Genomic DNA, 21,576 nt, shown 5'->3' on the forward strand with positions numbered 1-21,576 from the left:
TAGCATGCATACAGTCATACAAGGTGGCACCAGGGATTCTAAATTAATACATTAAATAAACAATCACATTACAAATATATAGTCAACACTGGCAAATATAAATTTTAGCCAGGTTTACAGGAAGTTTTTTTTTGTGATAGCAAACAAAAATTGGTAATAATATAATATTTGTTTTAAAATTACCATTTTCACTCGCCAATATCAAAGAATTCAACGATTTTCTGTTGAGAAGCGGTGAGCAGACAACTTATAAACCTACTACATAATTGTACAAAATCTATTTTCACTTTTAACATATTTTGGCATCAAATACTTCATATCCTTTAGAATATTGTTACAGATCACAAAGCCAAACTTCAGATTTAATATGCCGAACCCTCTTAATGAATCAAATGGATAAAATTCCTACAAGTTGGGTGACAAGTTCTGATATACACGACACATAAATACATCACAACTGTAGTACAATAAGCATCATAACATTAACAATTTCTCCAAACCAATTTTTCAATTCAATGTTGTTGTTTTTTTTTACGCATAGATAACAACTTCAGTATAACATACATAGTTTGAAAAATGAAGAAGTCATTTGGAAACGATAATTACTATGATCAATTTCATTTCCTCGGGTAAGAATAAACAATGGTTATAAGTGATCTTTCTTGATTTTTCACATTAAGCAAGAATCGTGCATATGTTTCATATATCTATTATGCTATAAGATTGGAAATCTCTTCTCTTCGCTCTTGAGGTAGTTATCTTTGCAAAACAAATGGAAAGAAAAATAGAAAAGGCAACAATGTGAAATTCAAAATGAAATCATTCTCTCAAAATCATACAAAGACTTTTCTGTATTCTCTTATGGATCAGAGTTAAATTTTTTACTATCAAGCATCATAAAAATGCAGTGTAGGCAATCACTCCAGAAATATAAAATGGCCATCAGTGATATGGTCCCGTAAGTTTTATGGTATCAATGAAAGCTGGTTAAAGCTACCCTGTGTGTGGCAATGTACAAATAATTCTACACAAACATACAAATAATGATATTACATGACAGAAGTTCATACAGAAAACTTCACAAGCTCATATACAAAATATGTTATTTGAAAGACTTTGGTTTAGAACAAGCTGATGAATGGTAAAAAAATATGAAAACAACCATGTGAAATAATTAGCAGCTATCAAAAAATGAAATGATCTATATTTATTAATCAGTGCTACCTCTCTGAAGAAACTTGTTAAGATCTGGAAAACTAATGATAAAGTTTCAGCATTTTCTTCAAATATAATATTTGGTTTCACCCTTTCTGTTAATTCGAGACACGGCAAAGCTAAAAACCTCAGTATAGTTATGGTAGTCAAAATCTGCCACTATCTTTACATGGTTCTTTGTCAAGCATCAACATAATAAATCAGGAAGGCAATTTAAACTGTGTAACCTTTTGTCTTGTACAAAGATTTAACACACAACTAGAATCTTGCTAATTTAAGCTAATTAAGATGAATGTCATTCGCATAATGAAAACTTAAATTGTACTTAATTACTTTAGCACAAAAATCAACACTATAATTACTCACAAATTTTTGCAAGTTTCTACTAACTGCATCTTCAAAGTATGCAAGTTAACTGTTAAACCTTGTTGAATGTTATCATTTTTTTTTTTCATTAGTAACTTCCCTCTAAAATGAGGAACAAAGGTAATAGAACATATTAGTAATAGAAGAAGAAAATGAAAAACATTAAGTTATTAAATTATAGAAACATGATTTTCAAAATAAAACACGGTGGTGGCACAACCATTTGCCATTAAGAGTCTTCTTTCTGGTTCATGTTTAACTGTATGCAAACATATTTGTTGTTAACAGACTAAATATGATTCAACTTTCAATAATCCCAGAAATCATTTTGACACCATACAGTACCTTTTGCTGGTATCCAAAATAATCATTACGATTACATCTTTCTTAAGAAGTGAATATCCTCTTAAAATTTCTGAACACGAGATCTTACAATTTGACTTGTTTGTACATGTATAAAAGTAAAACACCAAATGGTAAACTTTCATGGTACCTCATTATTAAAATGCTATTCACTATTTAACTTGTATTATCCTTCGTAACAATTTAGATGTTGTAAATGACAAGTTTTACTCTGAACAGCTTTAGCGCCTAAATTACAGATACGTTAAAACAATAGTCAAAAATAACTTATAACCCTGAAGTTTAAACAAGAACGGTATAAAGACTTAGTGTAACAAGTTATAAACTTCATATCTACAAAAGAATAAGCCATAGCCCTTCTATTTCTAATGTGCTCTAACATAAATATCAAATTATCATCAAGGATTAAACCCTCAAGAATTTCCCTGCAAATGACCATGTACATTGACACATTGTAATACTGCCGAAGGTTCTATTTCTACAAAATTCTACTCTCGTCAAGACTGTACCAGTAAGAACCACGATGCTCTAAACAATCCAAGCTTTTACATTGGTGCGTGTTTACTCTCCCCAAGCTGTGGGCGCTTCCTATACAATGTATGGACATAATCCATCACATTTGACATGCAAGTTCACTTCATACTATGTGAGTCATAGTGGAGTAGACCTCGTCTCAAGTAACATCCATTTGTATGACTTTTTCAATATTATTGAGGTTGTTCAAAGATTTGGCATCTTCATGATTTTGTCTGTAATGACAAATATATATAAATGAGTTATAAAAAATGACATTGAAAAGTTCCGATTATATCATCAATTTTAATAAACTCTTCAATGATAATTTTCATAAAAATTACATATATGAAACCTGAATAAAATATACACATACACAATTTTAAAGTAATTTAAGTATTTATTTTCATATTCTATACATCTGTATTTATTTTCATATTCTATACATCTATCAGTTTGCTTAGTATAAACCACTGAAATAATACTAGGACTACTTCTCAACTAGATGTGTAGTATTTTCCGGTCGCCATCTTACAATTTCTATAGAAGAACAACAAAGGGGCGCAACTATGATATATTCATACTCAAACTAGTTCCAATCAACTGTAATTTTTCCCCTTACTGTATTCAGCAAACATTTCATTGATTTTGGTACTAAGTTTGATCTAAGTTAATTGCCTTTTCTACAGACACTATGTCATTCAATAATAATTTGATCATTTTTTTTTTGCTAATTGCTTTTTTTTTTTACAGACACTATGTCATTCAATCATTTTCAAGCATATTTACAGCAAATTTAAGCCCTTTTTTTTTTAGAGAGAAATCAACTTTTCAAGAGGGTAATTAAATTCAAGGACTTAGCACTTTAATTTCAATTTTTTCGCACTTTTTATGAAAAGGACTTAAAATTTAAGCTTTTTTTTTTAGATAATACGACAATATTTAAATAAATTATCCTTAAGATGACTAGGTACATTATATGGCATGGTTAGCACTTAGGTTGATAAGGAAATACTACATAATGACTGGCATCTGACCAAATTTAGGCTAAACAAATAAAACTTGTCACTAAGTGAAGATAAAAGAGTAAACATACTTGATTGATGTCTGCAGCACAGTGTTCTGAGAGGTAGCCAATTTGTACAGATTGGCTGCCGTGAAGTTCCTGCCAGCCAGGTTATTAATAGTTGTGAGCACTGTACTTGCAGGGACGGACGACGATGATGATATACTCGTCGTTGACAGCGATGATGAAAGACTAGAGCTGTGTGATGATATGGCAGTGTTAGATGTGGTGAGGGACGTGATGATCGTAACAGGCAACAGCTGATTGTTGTTGTTGTTATTGTTGTTCAATGGAAAATTCAACTGCAGGATGTTTGCAGCTGGTGATGTTGAAAGCCCGTGGGATTTATCTGCAAGGTACACAATGTCATGACAAATTAAGATTTCAATAAATTTTGAAAGTGAGCTGGATGTATAATCAATAGTCAAAGTTTTATATACATCTAAATAAATAAACAAGAATAAAACACATTTTTTTGGGTTCTGTTTGACTTTTAGTATCAATTCAGTAATGTTTTCATTATAAAACTTTTCCATATATAATAGTAAGTTATAACATTAGTTTTCATTACAGATTAAGAGGTACATGAAAAAACACTAAAGTATCCACACAAATTTTCTCAAAGGCAATATTTCTCTTTTTTCAGCTAATGATCAACGAAAGTATCGTCCCTGTGGTTTGAAATAGGTGGCTGTAAAAACTTTTAAGTTTATCCCCATTTATGTCTTAATCAAAACATCACCAATGGCAATAAGAAATCAGCATTGAAAATTATTTTCAAGCTCTTTAAGTTTAATACAAGCTTACTTTCAGTGATAGCATTTATTGGTCCATTCAATAAATTGACTGTTGAAGTGGCTATTGAGCTAGCACCATTTATAGTAGCTGTGGAAGTTGCACTTTGTTGCTGTTGCACTTGAGTTGAGTTTATCACTGCTGATACAGCGAACTTAGCACTAGCTGTGTCAAGTGTGAACCTTGATGTGGGCTGAGAGGAGAAGGAATGTTCTAATGTTGGGTATGAAGTGTCGAGATCACAGGTTTGGTGGCGCAGAAGTTGTTCTTGCTGGTCTCTCTGCATCTGGAGAAGTTGTTCTTGGTGTGATGTGAAATGATCCATGTTAAACTCGCTGTCCTGGGAGGACGTGAAAGATGGAGGGCCCAGAAGATGACTGGTGTCGGCATCTGGAGGTGGTGAATGGGGACGAAAATGTGATCTACAAATAAATGCAAGTATCGATAACCTACATCTCAAAACATAAAGATCATTTAATTCAACATCATTCAAATGCAACTCGATTCATCTTTATTTTTTTTACCCAAACTTTAAACGTTATTCTCCTGAATGGTGAGCTCTTTTCCATCACAAAACACTACCCAATTTCCAAATGAGTATCTTTTTATAAAAAGAGATATCACTATTAGTTATGGGTGATAAAGGAATGAATCTATCAAGTTATAGAAACTTACACTTTTTTATCTCGTATATAAGTGACATAGTCTCCTAAAATTCCTGAATATGAACCCGATCCCGACAAATCCACTTGATGTAATTCATCATCCCACGGAGAAAAACCTCTGTCTAATAATATTCTGTAAAAAAAAATTCTTATGTTATCTTTTTCCATCAAATACCAATGATTAACAGGGAAAATGTACTGTTAATAACAATATTACCAGTAATTTTAACAGTGTGATTATTATTTGTCTACAAAAATTATTTGTTTATCTGATTAGGTTGTCACACCGACAGAGTTTAGGTCATATGGTGAGGCTCCAACTTTACATGTGGAGGAAAACCTCAGGTGCCCTTCTGTGCCTAACTTTAGGCAACTAAGTAGATCCACCGAAGTTCTATAAAGTAGCTCAATAGCTTCCTCACATGAAAGATTCCAAGTCTACAAAAAGATCAAATAAGTTGCTGTGTACTAATAGTAACAAGAAACCACTATCAAACTATGGAAAATTATCCATCCTCATTTTTTTAATTATATTACTACAATTTAGAAAATGAACTGTATTAAGATGAAGGCCCTCAGCTCTCATAATCACTGGTCATAGGTCGCGCTGCAGCACACACATCTTACACCCAGTAAAAGACAGAATACAAGAAGGGTGGGTTGTGACACAAGAAGGTTGTAGGAAAGATAGAAACAGAGAAGAAAAGAAATCAAGAACAAAGAAGACAGTTTAAAAAAGATGAAGACTAGGCAATAAGACTTAGGCTACCCCAACCTCTGATTTAGTTCTACATCATTGGGCCATTGCAGTTCAAATTAACTATAAAAACCCTATCATATCACAGAAACAAAAGTATCCACTTTGAACAATTCTACCCAACAAACTGTGCACACATTAAATAAAGTACCGACCTTCCTCCTCTCCCAACTCGCCGCCGTGCAAACCCTACACATCTCTGAGGTTGTGAAAGTGAGGTTAATGAATACCGGTATTTTTTGTCTCCAAGACCACCATCATCTGGACTACACCAAGGCCAATTACCAAGGCGGTCTAAAATTGGCTGCAAAAGGAACAAATAAAATTTTATGCATGTTTTCAGTATCAAATACTTTTGTATCCATATTCTGACCTTTCACTTAAATAATAAGAGACTTAATCACAAACACCATCATATGTTCTTTTGTTAACAAATAGTTAGTGGTGAAAATTCTTAACTGAATGCACTTATCTGATAATTTGAATAAGAAAGAATAGGGTCATACAAGGATCTATCCATTTACTGAAGAAATTTTTATTTAGATGTTCACCAGTAATAAGAGAGGGAGACTACAGCAAAGATACTTCTCCATACTATTTGTGAAATAATCTGTATCTGCTCAACCCATTATGGTCTTTCTTAAACAGGCCATAAATCAGTTCATTACTTAAGTTCATAAAATGGTTTTTACATATCATTTTAACAACACCAGATATATGTTGTAATAGACTGTACTGTTATAGATACTTACAGCATAATAGGAGCAATTCTTTTTTCTCTTGAAGGCAAACATACCATCAGGATCATTCTCATCTTCATGATCTGATGGAGACATCTAGGGGGAAAAAAGAGAGGAAAATACAAGTCAATCTATGTTCTATAAGATGTACTAAGGTGCCAAGTAAATAAATCAATTAATTAGGTAAACTGATAACCTTAATCAAATTTTAACAAATTCCTATTTATTTACGAAGACAGTTATTAGAATGTGCATATTCATTCCCTATATATGCAAATTTGTACAAATCCCTCCTTTATCTGACCATCATAAGGTTCAATACTTCAATGGTTTTCTCTCAAGGTGATGTCAAATTGCATCAAGTCTTCACTAAAATAGCAACCCCTTCACCACTACATCAATGAAAGCTAGATAAACGCAAACTGCTTTGAAAATTCAATATATTCTTAAAATTGTATCAACATTGAGACCCGGAGTCTGTAGAATTGTAATACCTCCATAGTGGAACTAAAACAATATTACCAGTAAAAACATATACAAGTTTAACATTAAGACATTTATGAAATATCTTACTGGTGAAAGGACATCTTCATCAGAGCTGTATAGATCAGATTGCAGCATCCCCAAGTGTTCTGTGTTATTATATACAGGTTGAGCATTTGTGTTTTGGTTTGGCTGTTGTGATGTAGAACTTTTATGTTTGCGCTTTCTATATTCTCGTTTCTTTTTACTAACAGATACTTCTTCCTGTATATAAAGAAAACATGCATGCCAGTCAAAAAGCTGAACATGAGTAGTATCTATTATGTACAATAGAAACAAATTATATTCGGGTGACAATAAGTAAGAAAATTATATTTCCAACAACAAAAAACCCCCCAAGTTGTATTTCAAAATGTTGAACAAACTTTTCAGTAGTTTAGCAAAGCCTAGATATACTATAAAGAAACTTATTCTAGAATGTATTACCTTCTTAAGCAAAATGCATAAATGCTAAAAATAGCTTTCAATGTCTTAAGATATTTGAAAAATTGCAAACTTACACCAGTGCCCCAATCCTTCCAAGTGTATGCAGAAACAAAGGGAGGTAACTTGTGCCTGATAGATTCAGCATCTGAAAGCATCTTTCCATCATAGTCTTCCAAGTGGTACCTTTTCAATATAAATATTTTTGTAAAATTATGTGCCTATATAAATAAAATACCCAACTTAAATGCACATGCAATAAAAAAACAAAATATCTTACTTTTATGTAAAACAAAGCTTGAATAAGGCAGTAACAAAGCCCAGCAAAAAGAATTATTTATATTTCACAGCTCAACTTTTATTGCAATGATGGCCCTCAGCTCTCATAATCACTGGTCATTGGTCGCGCTGCAGCACACACATCTTACACCCAGTAAAAGACAGAAAACAAGAAGGGTGGGTTGGTGACACAAGAAGGTTGTAGGAAAGATAGAAATAGAGAAGAAAAGAAATCAAGAACAAAGAAAACAGTTTAAAAAGATGAAGACTAGGCGATTAGACGAAGGCTACCCCAACCTCTGATTTAATTCTTCATCATTGGGCCATTGCAATTTGTATTAACAAACTAAGTCATTTACAGAAATGCTTATGAAAAAGAAGGCAACATCTTAAGTGTGAAAACTTGCACTACATATAATATATTTCAACTATTTCATTTACCTTTTCTCTGCAACTTCGATAGCCAACTGTAGCATTTCTTTCTTCATTTTTTCTCTGCGCTTCACAAATTCCAATAAAGTCCTAAAATGAAACAACTTAAATTGATAAATCAAAATATGCATATTGCTGTCTTCCCAAATAATATACAGTTTACTGCATTTTATTTTCAACCTTCGTTTATTAAAACAAAAACAACACACTAGTGTTTGTAATTCTACTGTTTCATTTTGTACATGTCACATACCTGTACACAGATTAAGCTCAGTAATGAGCACCACTTCTTTAAAACACAACTGAAATACAGTAGCCTTTCAGCAATCAAATGAACCACCAGGTAATACTAAGACTTAGCTTTCAATTCAGAATCAGTGGTCATACTTACCTACCTAAGGCAAGTTGCTATAGACACTAGAGAATTGTTATGCCACATAGAGAGAAGAAGGGTCTTAAAGTGTTAAATCAGTGCCAATGTACACATGTAATGACACTTACACTGCCCGACTGAGATCTCTACGCAGCTTCAACATCTTCTCGTATGATGTTTCATCATTCTTGCGATTCTACAAGAGTAAAGTTAGTCAAGAGTACATAACACCTCTAACTGTACATACTTAGTAATAAGAACTAATAAAGGTGTCTTTGAAAAAAAAGACAACTTATTAAATTTAATGTTAGCACTTAACAGAAAGAAAAGGAATGACACTTGTGAGCAAAATGCCACATTCTAACTTCATTATCTAACAATATAAATGTAATAAATCATATGTTTCGATGTTGAAAAAATAGACATTGTTTTGAAACTTTTGACCAAACTATATACTTATAACATACAGCAAAAACATTTTTTTTTAAAATCTAATTGATTTATCTACAACAGTAAATAGCAGTTTATACATTTACTTGATCCAATTTAACAGTAAAATGCATACAGATTTAAAACTTCAAATCTTGCTAATTATATATTCTATCTTAATATGTACAAGAAAAACTTGTCTTTATGAAGTTAAAATGACAACATCATGTAACAACATACCTTTCTTGTCTGCATTTTCTCTGTACGTCGTCGGAAAGCAACATAAGGATTATTTGTTGTAGATCCATCTCTTTTCTCTGTCTTAACGCTCAAAATCAACGGATGTTGCTGAAAAAAAATTTTTTTAGGAATTTAAATATCAATTTCCTCTTAAACTGTAGGGCTTTAAAAGTCAATACCACAAATTTTTTTCACCTTTATATATCAGGGACCTATAAAAGGCCTCTTCCCAATCAACATTTTCATAAAATTATGCAGTTTTCCCCAAAAATCTAAACCTACAGTACACCACCTTTTTTACTTCCCAATCAGCAATTATAGCTTTTTTTCCCAAATTCAACAGACTACAGTCTTTTCATAATGATAATTATGATAAATGCCAATGGACAAAGAAAATGAATAGGAACAAGGAGGGCTCGAAGAGAAACTTACAGTTCTGAGTCTTTTGTTAAGCCAGTAGTCATAGACAGCTATAATGAGATCATCATCCTCCTTCAGCAGTAGTTTCGCCTCTCGTATAGTGACAACCTGTTGACCACTTCCCTTTTCCAGTCTGTCAAGCATTTCTTCAAACTTTAAAGGGGTGATCTCCATTTTCTTTGCCTGTTCACTCAACCAGGCTTCATCTTCAGAGTCCATATCATAATCAGGAATTTCTTGGTCCATACCAAATGCTGAAATGCAATAAGTTTAAAGTAAGCATTAAAACAAGTTCTTCCCTCTTTCTTGTTCAAGTATCTCATGTCCAAAATAATATTTCTTACATTATAACATCATGGGACAAATATAAACTGAAAACTTATAGTGCAACAGCATACTACGTTTTGGGCTTAGGTGATTGTTGAAGAAAACCTGTCATGTTTAACTTGTTGATTTCATTCTTTGAGATCGAAAAACACTTAGAGCTACTCAACCAGCAGAACAAATAGCTTCTTAATTCTACAAGCAAGCTACTTCTTTCCTACTCGCCTTGCTGAAGATTCTACTCACAAATACGAAGACTTGAATGTTCCATTTCATTATCATATCTTATTGTCATATGTTTATCCTTTGACTGTTGAATATGCAAGGTGTATGCCAAAAGTCAAGAATTTTATTTATTGAAATATAAACCTTTTAACAAGCACAGACCAAGAGTTAGACACTATTTCAGGATGTAACTTAAACTTTTTTTTATCACTTATTTAAAGAAGCATGAATTTAATAAAATTGAAATATGATTTATCATATTTATTTAGTCATACCTCATTATATAAAATTAGCAGTGAAATTATTTGTTATATTTAAAATAAGTAAATTTTTTCAAAAACGCATCACATTTTACTGTATTCAAGTCACAACAGATACATTATGTAAATGCCTGAATTGAAGAAAGCACATAATTTAATAAACTAACATTTAAATTATTACATGCAATATTTTTTCTTTCAGAACGAGCAAGGACAAAAAGCTAGTGAAATTCAGAATTCAGAAAAGTAGACTCAAAAGACACAAAAAATGTATACCCTGTAAATGAATGAACTGCTTTGGTTGCTTGAAGTCACTGGGGTAAAGGCCATCATAACGTTCAGATGTATCATCAACATCAGGGATAGGAATAGTTAAAGATTCTGCAGTACCATACACCTGCTGGGCTGAGAGAGCTCGCTGAAGATGGTGCTCCTGTAAAATATGCAAATTTGATTAATTTAGTATAAAACATTTTTTAACCCTTATTTAAGAAACTACATGCTACGACTCAAAAAGAGTACTGCTAATATAATGTCTCTCTATGATATAACCCCTTTTTAAATTTATTCTGGACCTTTATACTTACTTTAAAAAGAAATTTACACAAAAATATTACAAAGAAAATCAATTGAGTTGTCTATCAACACGGAAAACTTCTCAATAGAACAAACAAATTTCATTCATCATATTTCTTTGAATTTAACACTTTTAAATTATGCAAGCATTTTTATATTTCTTCTCTTCACTTTGAAAGACATGCACCTTTGTAATAAAATCACAGTCAGCTCAGTCCTATGACTTACTTAGCCATGACTTACCAATGCAAACTTGGCACAGGTAACCGTGGACCTGCTCCATATTGATATTATTGTAAATGTTTATATATCTTTATAATGACATGTTGTCATCTATTTTTGTCAAGCATTACAAAATAATGTTCAATATATCTTTTTATACAAATGATGATTAACAAGTTTCTGTGAAAAATGTATCACTAAGACTTAGTGTTGTCCCGATTGTCTCTGAAAATCGATAACTAATCGGATCACCCCAAAATCGGCGACAATCGATAGTCCTTTTTAAAAATCGATTATTTTAATGTTCTACCACTGCTGAATTGCCTAGGGCGTAACTTTTTTTACACGCGGTCAAATAAAAGTTTCCATACCGAATCTCTTTAATTCCAGACGATCCTAAAGTCTTTTTTGCATTCATAACCTATTTAACATGGTTAATACTACTTTAGAAAATCATAGTGTGTAATAACATAACATTATAAACTTATAAATGAGTATCTACTGTAGTTTCTACTGTAGTTAAATTAGTGATCTACAATACTACTTATTAATATTTTGACCTGTTGACTAGTACTAATATTGACTGCCATAAAGTTGTATTAGGTATTTGTGTCCAGGGGTTTTTTTTAGGAAAAGGGGAAGACGCTGGACGCTGGTAGGGAGGGGAAAAAATATACGAAAAAAGTCAATTTGGGGAAACTTTATTATGACGTTATTTATACTATATACTTAACTACATAGTAGAGAGTTACAACTATATCTTTTTCCCCTTAAAAACTTTATCATCATGCAAAATATTCTTTGCAGTATAACATATTTTCTTAATATGTATGGTGGTGAATGGTTTTTATACTTCTATTTTTATATGAAAGTTAATACAGTATAGGTATAATAGTGTATTTGTGACACACTTTAGCTCCATATAAGTCATTTTCATAATAAGAAGTACAAAATATATTACTTTACTAAAAATAACCAAGAAAATGACAATATTTTGATAGCAACTGATTTCCAGAAATAGTACCGTTCAGTACGGGATATAGCCAAGAAAAAAAAATGGCTGCCTCCATGTTGAGACAGAACTTGCAGTTTCCTGCAATGTTTTTGGTTATTTTGGACAACAATTGGTGGTTTATCCTGCATAAAATGAAGAAAAATAATATTTTAAACCATGTAATTATTAAATCTGATCCAGTTTAAAGGAAAATAGAATTTTTTGGGGGAAAAAACTTGGCTATTTACCGAGGGGAAGACGCCGACTATCGGTGTCAATTTGTTAGTAAAAAAAACCCCTGGTGTCGTTTGTTTTGAATTCAAAAAGCAAAACATACTTTAATATTGGAGACACTCAAAATGTGGTCACTACTGTATAAAAAAATACATACAAGGATTGGTACCTTAAAAGAAAAAAGGGCCATAATAAGTGTGAACCTCGATTATACTATCGGCAGACAATCGATTGTGGTGGTCCGATTATCGATAGTAATTTTTGAGTCCGATACCCAACACTACTACGACTACTGTTATGAATTCATGACCTGTCAATGGTTTTTTCTAAGATTGTGACTGGGTCCGTTTTCATTATCCTACATTTTTATTTTTGAGAAGTATCTTTATCAGCCCTTTGCAAGACAGTTTGGCAAAAATGTAAAATGCTTATGACTATGCAGTTAAGGATCTTTTATTCTTTTATTTAGTGATTCCCCCTCCCCTCTTATATTTTATAGCCGAATAAAGGCTGTTTCCCTAGCCCAAAAAAGGTCTATTTTCTCCTTAAATACCCTGTGCAGATCAGATAACGGACTGAAAGATGTCCCTATAGTCTTATCTATGTACCATGCCTCTTAAATTGAACTGCAAGTTTATCAAATGTGTCCCACAGTGTGTAAATTTCATTCTCAGTTGTTTAAATTCAATTTCAGGTTTTCCCTCTTGTACAATATTTTCCCTTTCAACGAGTTGTTTTGAAAATTGAAAAAAAAGTCACTGCTTATTTCAAATATCTTGCATTTTTCAAGAGCAGGAATCAGAGAAGTGACGAAAAGTGCTTTATGTACCTATAAATCAAACCAAAACTTAAAATGTGTTCATTGTATCAATTTAAATGCCAATCATTCCTTTCATTCAATTCCAGGAAGTTAAAAATTTTAGCAGTTTTAAAAACTTCACAAAATTCAAACTCAAAGGGAACAAAATGTGTACACAGACCTAAATCAGTAGTAGATCTCACATATAGTTCTTCATGAATTATCATGTCTGTTAAGCAGATACGAATCAGAATAAAAGTTCAACTTTATTATGATTAACAGATTAAGTATAAAACCCACGTGCGCTGTGTAGTTATCTCCCTTGGCTTATCACGTGGGTAAAACTTCTAAAAATAGAACAAAACGAAACCCTAAAACTAAAGGTTCTCCGCATTTTATCTGGACAATAACATGATTTAAAGAACTTTAAAAGAATAGTGTATGTCTCATTCTACAATTAAAGCGTTATCTTGGTCAAAAATAACAAGTGCGTTTTGAAATTGACAAAATCCAAGATGGCGGCCAATCCTGCCCGGACTCGCAAGTGAAAGACTATACCGTTTCTTCTTCCTTTTCCATCCCCGTCGGCATTTGTGGAACAGATCTGTTGATGGTTGCAAAGTCTGGAAGGTCCGGTATGTCCTCTGCTTTATATACGGGCATAGGGCGGGCAGCATCCAGCGCCCTAGCCCGAAAAGTTACTTTGCTCATCTTGGCTGACCTGAATTTATGCTAATGAGACGGTCACCCGCTAGTATTTTTCAAAAATATGAAAAACACGAGGTTCCGTACGAACCTAAATAGTCTTAAATAATACCTTAATGGGACCACATTTGTATTTGATTCATTAAACATATACTTATCCAGTAATGAATACACAGTTAGCGTTCAAATTTTGTAATATTTCTGAATTTTTCGATTTTTTCATCATGGCGGACAATTTGCCACTGAACAACTCCCACAATCCCGCGTTAGCTTTTCTGCGCATGCTCGAAAACTGGAGAAGCGAAAAGCACGTGGTCATTTTGCGTATTTTCTCCAATCATTCTAGGAAAACATTTATGAAGCGACGATTTAATTGAACGATTTACAAATAAAAGTGAAAAATTCTTTTTCATTAACTTTAATTAAAATATTATACTATCTGAAAAGTAATCCATTCAAGCAGTATGATAATGAGTGTGCTATTTAAGACATTAGATCTCGATATTATTGAGTGCACTTGAGTTCATCGATAACGAGCATGCATGCATACAGTATAGGCCTACTGCACGAGTTTTATATATTTTTGATAAAATGTCTAGAATTTTATTGCATGAGATAGTGATTAAAAACATAGTAAGCCTATATTATATGATATACACTAAGGCAGCGTGTTAGAAATGTGAGTCCAATGCAAAGCACATTATATTTTAGCTTGTATAAATTTGATTCTAACCTACATCATATAAACTCCAAGTTCTTTACCCCCTCAATTAAATGATATACAGACAGACATATGTTCCAGGCAGAAAAAGAAATCCATTCGACGTATCATGACAATTTTATCTTTTAGTAAGACATTTCTAAATAATCTAAATGTAGATTAATCGGTTTAGTATTTGAAAAAAAATGTCGACATTTACAGTTATAAATATAAAAAAGAAGTTTTGATAAGGCGATATGACTAATACAGGATATAGATTTATTTATGTAACTTAGACATTGCAGCTTATCCTATAGCTTTTAGGCCATACGTATAAGATTATAGATAGGCCTACATAGTGCAATATTTTTATAACATTTACAAATAATTCAGATTAAACGCATTTTCATGATAATATGTTTATTTGAAATAATAGATAGCTCTACGTGTAGATATATATAAAATCAAAACATATTATGCTAATATATTATAGTTCATAAATGATTTAATATTAGTGCATCTACCAGTATGCATCTACCTACTGTATATACACGTATACACGTAGCTACTACAAGTACAACATGGTGATGTATTTATAAATAAGTAATTTCACGACTCAAACGGGTAATTTCATCGAACATCACCTGTTAAAAATATCAAATTCGTTTCGATTTGAAATAGAGATATTTTGTTACAGTGCATTTTATTTAAAAATGGGTGTGTTTGAATGAAAGCAACATAATATTGAAAGAAATAGGATACCGGAAACAAATTAGGAAAGCCAGCTGCTATTGTTCCCTAGCCATGTTATATAGGCCTACTTGTAGCATATAATATTGTATGAAAGCATTGTGTCATTTAAAATGGGTATAAATTTTGTAACATTTAATGCATAATAAATTACATGTTATGTGTTGAAACACGTAAAGAATTATAATTATAAAATCATTGTGCGAAGTTTTATTCGCATATAAGCTTAGCTACGCACACGTACTTGGGTTTTGTTTATTATTATATGTATAAAGGCATTGAATAAGACAACCAGATTCAATTTAAGATTAACCATTTCATAAGATCTACATGGTAATCTACCGTAAATTTTCGGCCATTTCCGCTATACTCCGGTAAGATATAAGTCAACAACGATTAAGTGTATATTTACGGGTATCGGCGAAGTGTGTCGAATGCGGATCGACGTGTCCTCTGACTTATCTTTTAAACCATTTATAAGTACATTTGTACATTTCTCATTATTGTGATATTGTTTTAAAAAGAAAACATGTTTTTTCACTCTGTTTTGTTTCTTCTAAAATGATAATAATAATAATAATAACAACAGAGACATAGATAACTAATTATCTATGTCTCTGATAATAATATAATAATAATAATAATAATAATAATAATAATAATAATAAAATAAATAAATAATTATATAAATGAATAGAAATAATAAATAAATAAATAAATAAATAAAAGTATTTTTGTCATAATTATGATATTGTCATAAAAAACATGTTTATTACTCTGTCTGTATTGTAATTTCTAAAAAAAGAATACATAAAAAATAAATAGATAGATAAATGAACAAATAGATAAAAAAGAAAAAAAACGAAAAGAACCCCAACAACAATGAAATAAAATAAACAGCAAAAGAACTTTGTTCACTTTTTTCTTTGCTTCTAAAATGTTGCATCAATGATAATATGAAGTTAGTCCTGATTTTGATATTTGAAAAAAAGTAAGACAATAAATATATAAATTTTCTTTAATGAATTACTTTAAAGGGGAACGCTGCCTTAGTGGTTAAACGTTATCTGTTCTTAGTAAACCTATTTGTTTCAGATAGTCATGATTCGAGCCTTAACTGTGATCCTTATCATTTTTTATATAAAAAGAAAAACGGCAGAAACACGCATTAGTACAATTTAACTGAATAAAACAGCATGTTATGCATCGATGCCTATGTTTTTTTCTAAAGTTCAGTCTTGTCTATTTTCAGGACGATGAAACACATAGTAATAATTCCGGGGAATGGCGCTGGTGACGTTACGGCGGCCAATTGGTATGGCTGGGCGAAAAGAAAGTTAAATGCTATGGAAGACGTGAAATGCGACCTCCGAAACATGCCCGACCCTATCACTGCCAGGGAATCAGTCTGGATTCCTTTTATGAGAGATGAGATGAATTGTGGCGACAATACCATAATAGTTGGCCACAGTTCCGGTGCTGAAGCCGCTATGAGGTTCGCGGAACGGTATAAAGTAAAAGGTATCGTTGTGGTCTCGGCATGCGTAACGGACCTTGGCGACGAGAACGAGCGGGCCAGTAGGTATTACAGCCGACCCTGGGACTGGGACACAATCAAGAGCAATACCGAATGGCGCGTTCAGTTTGGATCAACAGACGACCAGTTTATACCATGGACGGAGCAGCAACAAGTTGCAGACGGTATGACGTCAGAACTATACAAGTTCGACGATAAAGGCCATTTTATGAACACTTCTTTCCCGAAATTGATTGAAGTAATAAAGAAAAAACTTGAATAAAATATTGATAGAAACGGACAATTTGCACTTTTTTGTAGTTCCACAAGTTAATCAATGAATGTACATGTACAAATTTATTTGAGGATGAACAAACAGGTTTTATATCCTTTCAGTCAATAAATGATAAAGCTGTGAACTATCGAATGGTGCTTAGTCATATATATATAACAGTTGTTAATTTATATTCTCCACATGTTTCATATATTGGCGGCTCGATCCTGAAGAAGAGCCGTAAGTTGTTGTTTCGGTAATGTAACATATAGTGACTGTGCATTCCAGAAGTATTAACAGGTCCTTCCTTTAAAGTGAAAGCTTACTATTGATCGCACCCTCTGATTAAGTCTACCATCTTTTTTTTCAGCCAATAATTACAAACCTTTCACTTAAGGTCAAAATTGCATTTTCCCTCTTGAACAATTATAGTATAAATTTTTTTTTCGAGAGGCAACTTGTGATGACAGACCACTTTTTCCGTATAAATAAAGTGGCCGTTAAAGACAAGTTTGTATGTATTTGGAGGACAGGAAGATCGTACTCATGGTGCCTTGAATAGTAGTCTTTCATTTTAATGTTTTAATCGTATGCACGCCTGCTTCGAGAAATGAAATTTTCCGGAATTACTAACGCACACTGTCACATGTTTTGTCTATGTGATAAGGTGAATTGCAATTCTGACACATTCTCGCGCAGGACCAAATAAATAAAATATAAGAAGAAACAAAACAGTAAAGACAAAAATAAATAAATAAAACAACAAAACGATAAGCTTAAGTTAGTTTTTAAGTCCTTGAATTTCTGCTCCGGCACGCTATCAGATATTGATACGTAACTGAAACGACGCCATGACTGATACTTGATTAGTCATTTATGCACATACCGATTACCGAACTTCCATTAGGAATGGTTTTCATGTATTCAAGAAAATTTTACAGTCATACAGGGAGATGCATTAAATATCTGTTACAGTCTAAGACATTTTGTTATCCCTTTCATCTTTGCTGATCGATACAACTTTGCATAATTTTACATAAAACGTCAAAATTCCATTTATACATGAACAGTTAATAACTCAGTTTAAATATCCTTCTTGAAAAGTTTGGGAATACAAGATCGCTTTATGATTATCGAAGTTGCGTATTCCTAATCATTTTCTGTCTAATCGTCGAAATAAAATTTCTATTTCGTCGTTATTATTGTGAGTATCTGGGAAAATTATTCGTATCAAACCATACAGTAGAGGTTTCCTGAAAAATATATATATGAAAGCCATTGTATAAATGAGATATCAAAATTTTAGGTGTAATAATTATTTTATAGACCTGGGATACTAGTAGTGGAATGTGTTCTTCGTGGTTCATTGAGAACAAAATACATAAAATCGTTCGTTTTCTCCGTTATTTCAATTGATATTTATAAGCGTCAAGGGAATTCTATTGGAAAAAATTGAAACACACGTAAGGTTACGAGTTTGGCCTCTGTATCTACGTTGACTTGTACAGTCGCCACCGGAAACCCAATACAAATGACTTAACTCGTAATTTTATTCTTTGAACGACATAGCAAATGATATATTAAATAACCTATCCCACGTAACAACTGCTTCAATGCCTGCAGGGTTTAAAGAATTATTACAAAGGACATCGCTGTGGAAAAAACAAAAACAAAAAACTTGTAATTCAATTGGATCGGGGGTTCGAACTCTTGTTTGCGATCCATGAATTTGTAGTCAGTTTGACCACTGGTGGCTCTGTACCGTTTAAGGCCGAGGTGATTTATCCATTAAAATACAGGTGTCTTTCATATTCTGGGGACTTGGTCTCATTTGGAACAAAAAAATTGTCATTTATTTGTACTAAACATTCATAATATATTATATTCAGTGGCATAAATACTATGGAGTACAGTTAAGAGCTCGTTCTGCAAGCACAGGTGTTTCAACGTATAGCAGGAACAGCAGCAAATCAGCGTAACCAGGAAATGTTATATTTATACACTGTGTGCATGTGAAGTAAATTATTCTTGGTTTATCTAAAAAATATGCCAATTATTCAGCCGAAATCGTTATCAATATGTAAGATCATATAATAACATTGACCTTAAATTAATAAAAGCCCAGCTGAAAGCATAAGAGCATATGCCAAATTGGACTGGACTTTTAATGGAAGCATTTAAAAAAAATCTTTGCGGCAAGTGAAGTTAAAATATATTCCAACAACTAGGATTCCAAACAAAGTTCTCTCCTAATAAGAGGGACTCAATGTAAGTATATATATATATGTAGGGCAGTTTGGTCAAACGAAAACAATAATTACTAGAAATTGATTTTGGTGACCTTAACCTTAAATAAACCAAACCGATCAGTGTTTCCTTCTTCTGAATACAAGTCACCAAACAGTACGTGTTAAAGGAAAAGAAGGCCCTATATTTATACTAATCCGGGAAGACAAGGGGCAAAAAACGAACAGTGGGGTGAATTATTTCTTGTCAACGTAAGTTTAAAATTTTGGGGGGCGGGGTCGGGTTTGGGCTAAACACCCATTTCAACATGATCAAGTGATCTCCGTCCGAAAAAGCACCAAGAGTCTTCTCATTTAATCATTCATTCAAGCTAGTGACTTTTGTACAAGTTTTGTTTTTCTTAAACATTGTAAAAAGACGACAGAAAAGTGCCAATTCATTTAAGAATATGATAGACTTCGGTGCTATTTCCTGTCGGACTGAATTTAAGTCTCACTAGTACCTGCAAAGTTTCTGCAAGTATGCTTGGGTAGGTGGAAACTCATCATAGGTACAGGGAGGTATAGATAACATTTTACAATACAAGAGCACTACATGCTGTGTTAATGCACTGCGTCTGATAAAAACTGTTGAAAAGGGGAATAACTACAAATATAATATTGCTTTCTAAATTAAGCCCCTTGTAATAATAAGCAAGTATTCCAAGTTTTATGTTGATAACTTTAAAAATGTTTGGATAAGTATTGATAACTTTTTGATAACAGTTTGAATAACAGCACACTTTAATTTAATTTTTTTGTAAGACAGCATTGACAAATCGATCATAATAGCTCGACTTTTTCTTCGACACTGAATGATGAGCTAATAAGAAAAACAATGTTTATCATATAAAAATATTTTATTATTATCAATCCCTTTGAGTAATAACAAAGTTCTGGCAGTGAAAATGTTGAGTACATTTTCCATAACAATTGTTCACACATTCAACAGGTTTTCTATAAATAGCCATATTACATAACCTCAGAATAAACACAATTATTTGTCTACCTTAACTCTTATTATGATTATTAATTTTCAAATACAAGCACTGCTGTATAGAGAGACCCTGATAGTCAACAAGGCTGGCATAATTAACTGCATAAGCCTGAAAGATCTAAGGAACCATCTAAAGGATGCTTCAAACCAAAATCTGGTGATGATCCAGTATTTTTTTAAAATTCTAGTGGCCTCTTTTCTATAAAATTCTTCAACCAAACTGATAGAAAAAGAAATAATCTAAGAAAAGAACAGACAAAATATGAAGATAATCCATCTTTTGGTTTTGAAGATATCTGAAGGTTTCTGTATATCTATCTTTAGTGACTCATTTGTAAACTAAGCAAATCATAGACAGCTGCCCACAAAAGATGGTATATTAAATTAAAGTAAATCTGACCATTATCTTCAAAGGTGAAAAATTTCTTTGATGATGCTGCTTAACAACAATCACAGAGGCATAAACAGTGTTAACATTCGCATACTACATGTATTGTGGACAATGTGAATATTCAATAATTTTTAGATGAAATTCATTGGAAAGTGAACAGATTTTGATATGTTATGTTTATAATTAAAAGATTGAATAGCTTAAAGGAACTCAACTGAGGTCCAAAGGCCTGAAAACATAAAATTTTAATATCTTAAAAATCTCAAGTGAAGCATTTTAAAAGAAAAATTCTACAAAGGATAACAAAGAAATGAACTCAGAATTCCATTTTTAGGTCATTTTGCACGATAAAAAAATAATTATTCTGGAAAAAGGGGTGAGGAAATGACCTAAAAATTTGTACAAAAGTGATTGGTCAAGACCTTCACCAATCTGTCCCCAAATATCAGAAAAAAATATTACTAGTCCTGACACACAAAAAACCCAGTTTAGTCCCTTTAACATCAACTTACAAAATACAGTATAGGTTTTGTTTTCTGTATGAATCACAGTATTATACATGTATACTCGGATCAGTCATATGAAATTAAACTGCTGAATAAAAATAACCTTTACCTTCAAAATAAACATACGTGTATGTTCATATGAAGGTAATAACAATAATTTTTCATTAACTTTACAAAATAAAATACTATTAAATCTTAT

General features: G+C 32.2%; 2 protein-coding genes across 4 annotated transcripts; one reads left to right on the top strand and one right to left on the bottom strand.

The window, feature by feature from the left end:
• Positions 1-544: 544 nt before the first annotated feature.
• Positions 545-14,227, bottom strand: LOC132713549 (enhancer of polycomb homolog 1-like). 2 transcript variants are annotated; one of them, XM_060696186.1, is made up of 14 exons: positions 13,812-14,227; positions 10,705-10,861; positions 9,632-9,873; positions 9,200-9,307; positions 8,659-8,726; positions 8,167-8,247; positions 7,524-7,632; positions 7,054-7,227; positions 6,493-6,576; positions 5,896-6,044; positions 4,994-5,116; positions 4,331-4,740; positions 3,554-3,872; positions 545-2,693 (listed from the first exon to the last, which is right to left on the bottom strand). In XM_060696186.1, the coding sequence occupies exons 1-14, from the start codon at positions 13,962-13,964 to the stop codon at positions 2,618-2,620; spliced, it is 2,253 nt and encodes a 750-aa protein (XP_060552169.1). In that variant the 5' UTR covers positions 13,965-14,227; the 3' UTR covers positions 545-2,617. The 2 variants fall into 2 exon arrangements, with proteins under 2 accessions (XP_060552169.1, XP_060552171.1); XM_060696188.1 differs by lacking the exon at positions 13,812-14,227 and adding an exon at positions 13,435-13,505.
• LOC132713550 (serine hydrolase RBBP9-like) lies at positions 13,609-17,228 on the top strand. Of its 2 annotated transcripts, none has more exons than XM_060696189.1 (2): positions 13,609-13,883; positions 16,661-17,228. In XM_060696189.1, exons 1-2 carry the CDS (start codon positions 13,864-13,866, stop codon positions 17,205-17,207), a joined length of 567 nt encoding a protein of 188 aa, XP_060552172.1. In that variant the 5' UTR covers positions 13,609-13,863; the 3' UTR covers positions 17,208-17,228. The 2 variants fall into 2 exon arrangements, with proteins under 2 accessions (XP_060552172.1, XP_060552173.1); XM_060696190.1 differs by having other exon boundaries at positions 13,617-13,888.
• Positions 17,229-21,576: the final 4,348 nt, after the last annotated feature.

The sequence above is a fragment of the Ruditapes philippinarum genome, unplaced genomic scaffold (genome assembly GCF_026571515.1).
Source record: "Ruditapes philippinarum isolate M1 unplaced genomic scaffold, ASM2657151v2 ctg171_1_1_1_1, whole genome shotgun sequence".
NCBI classification, from domain to species: domain Eukaryota; kingdom Metazoa; phylum Mollusca; class Bivalvia; order Venerida; family Veneridae; genus Ruditapes; species Ruditapes philippinarum.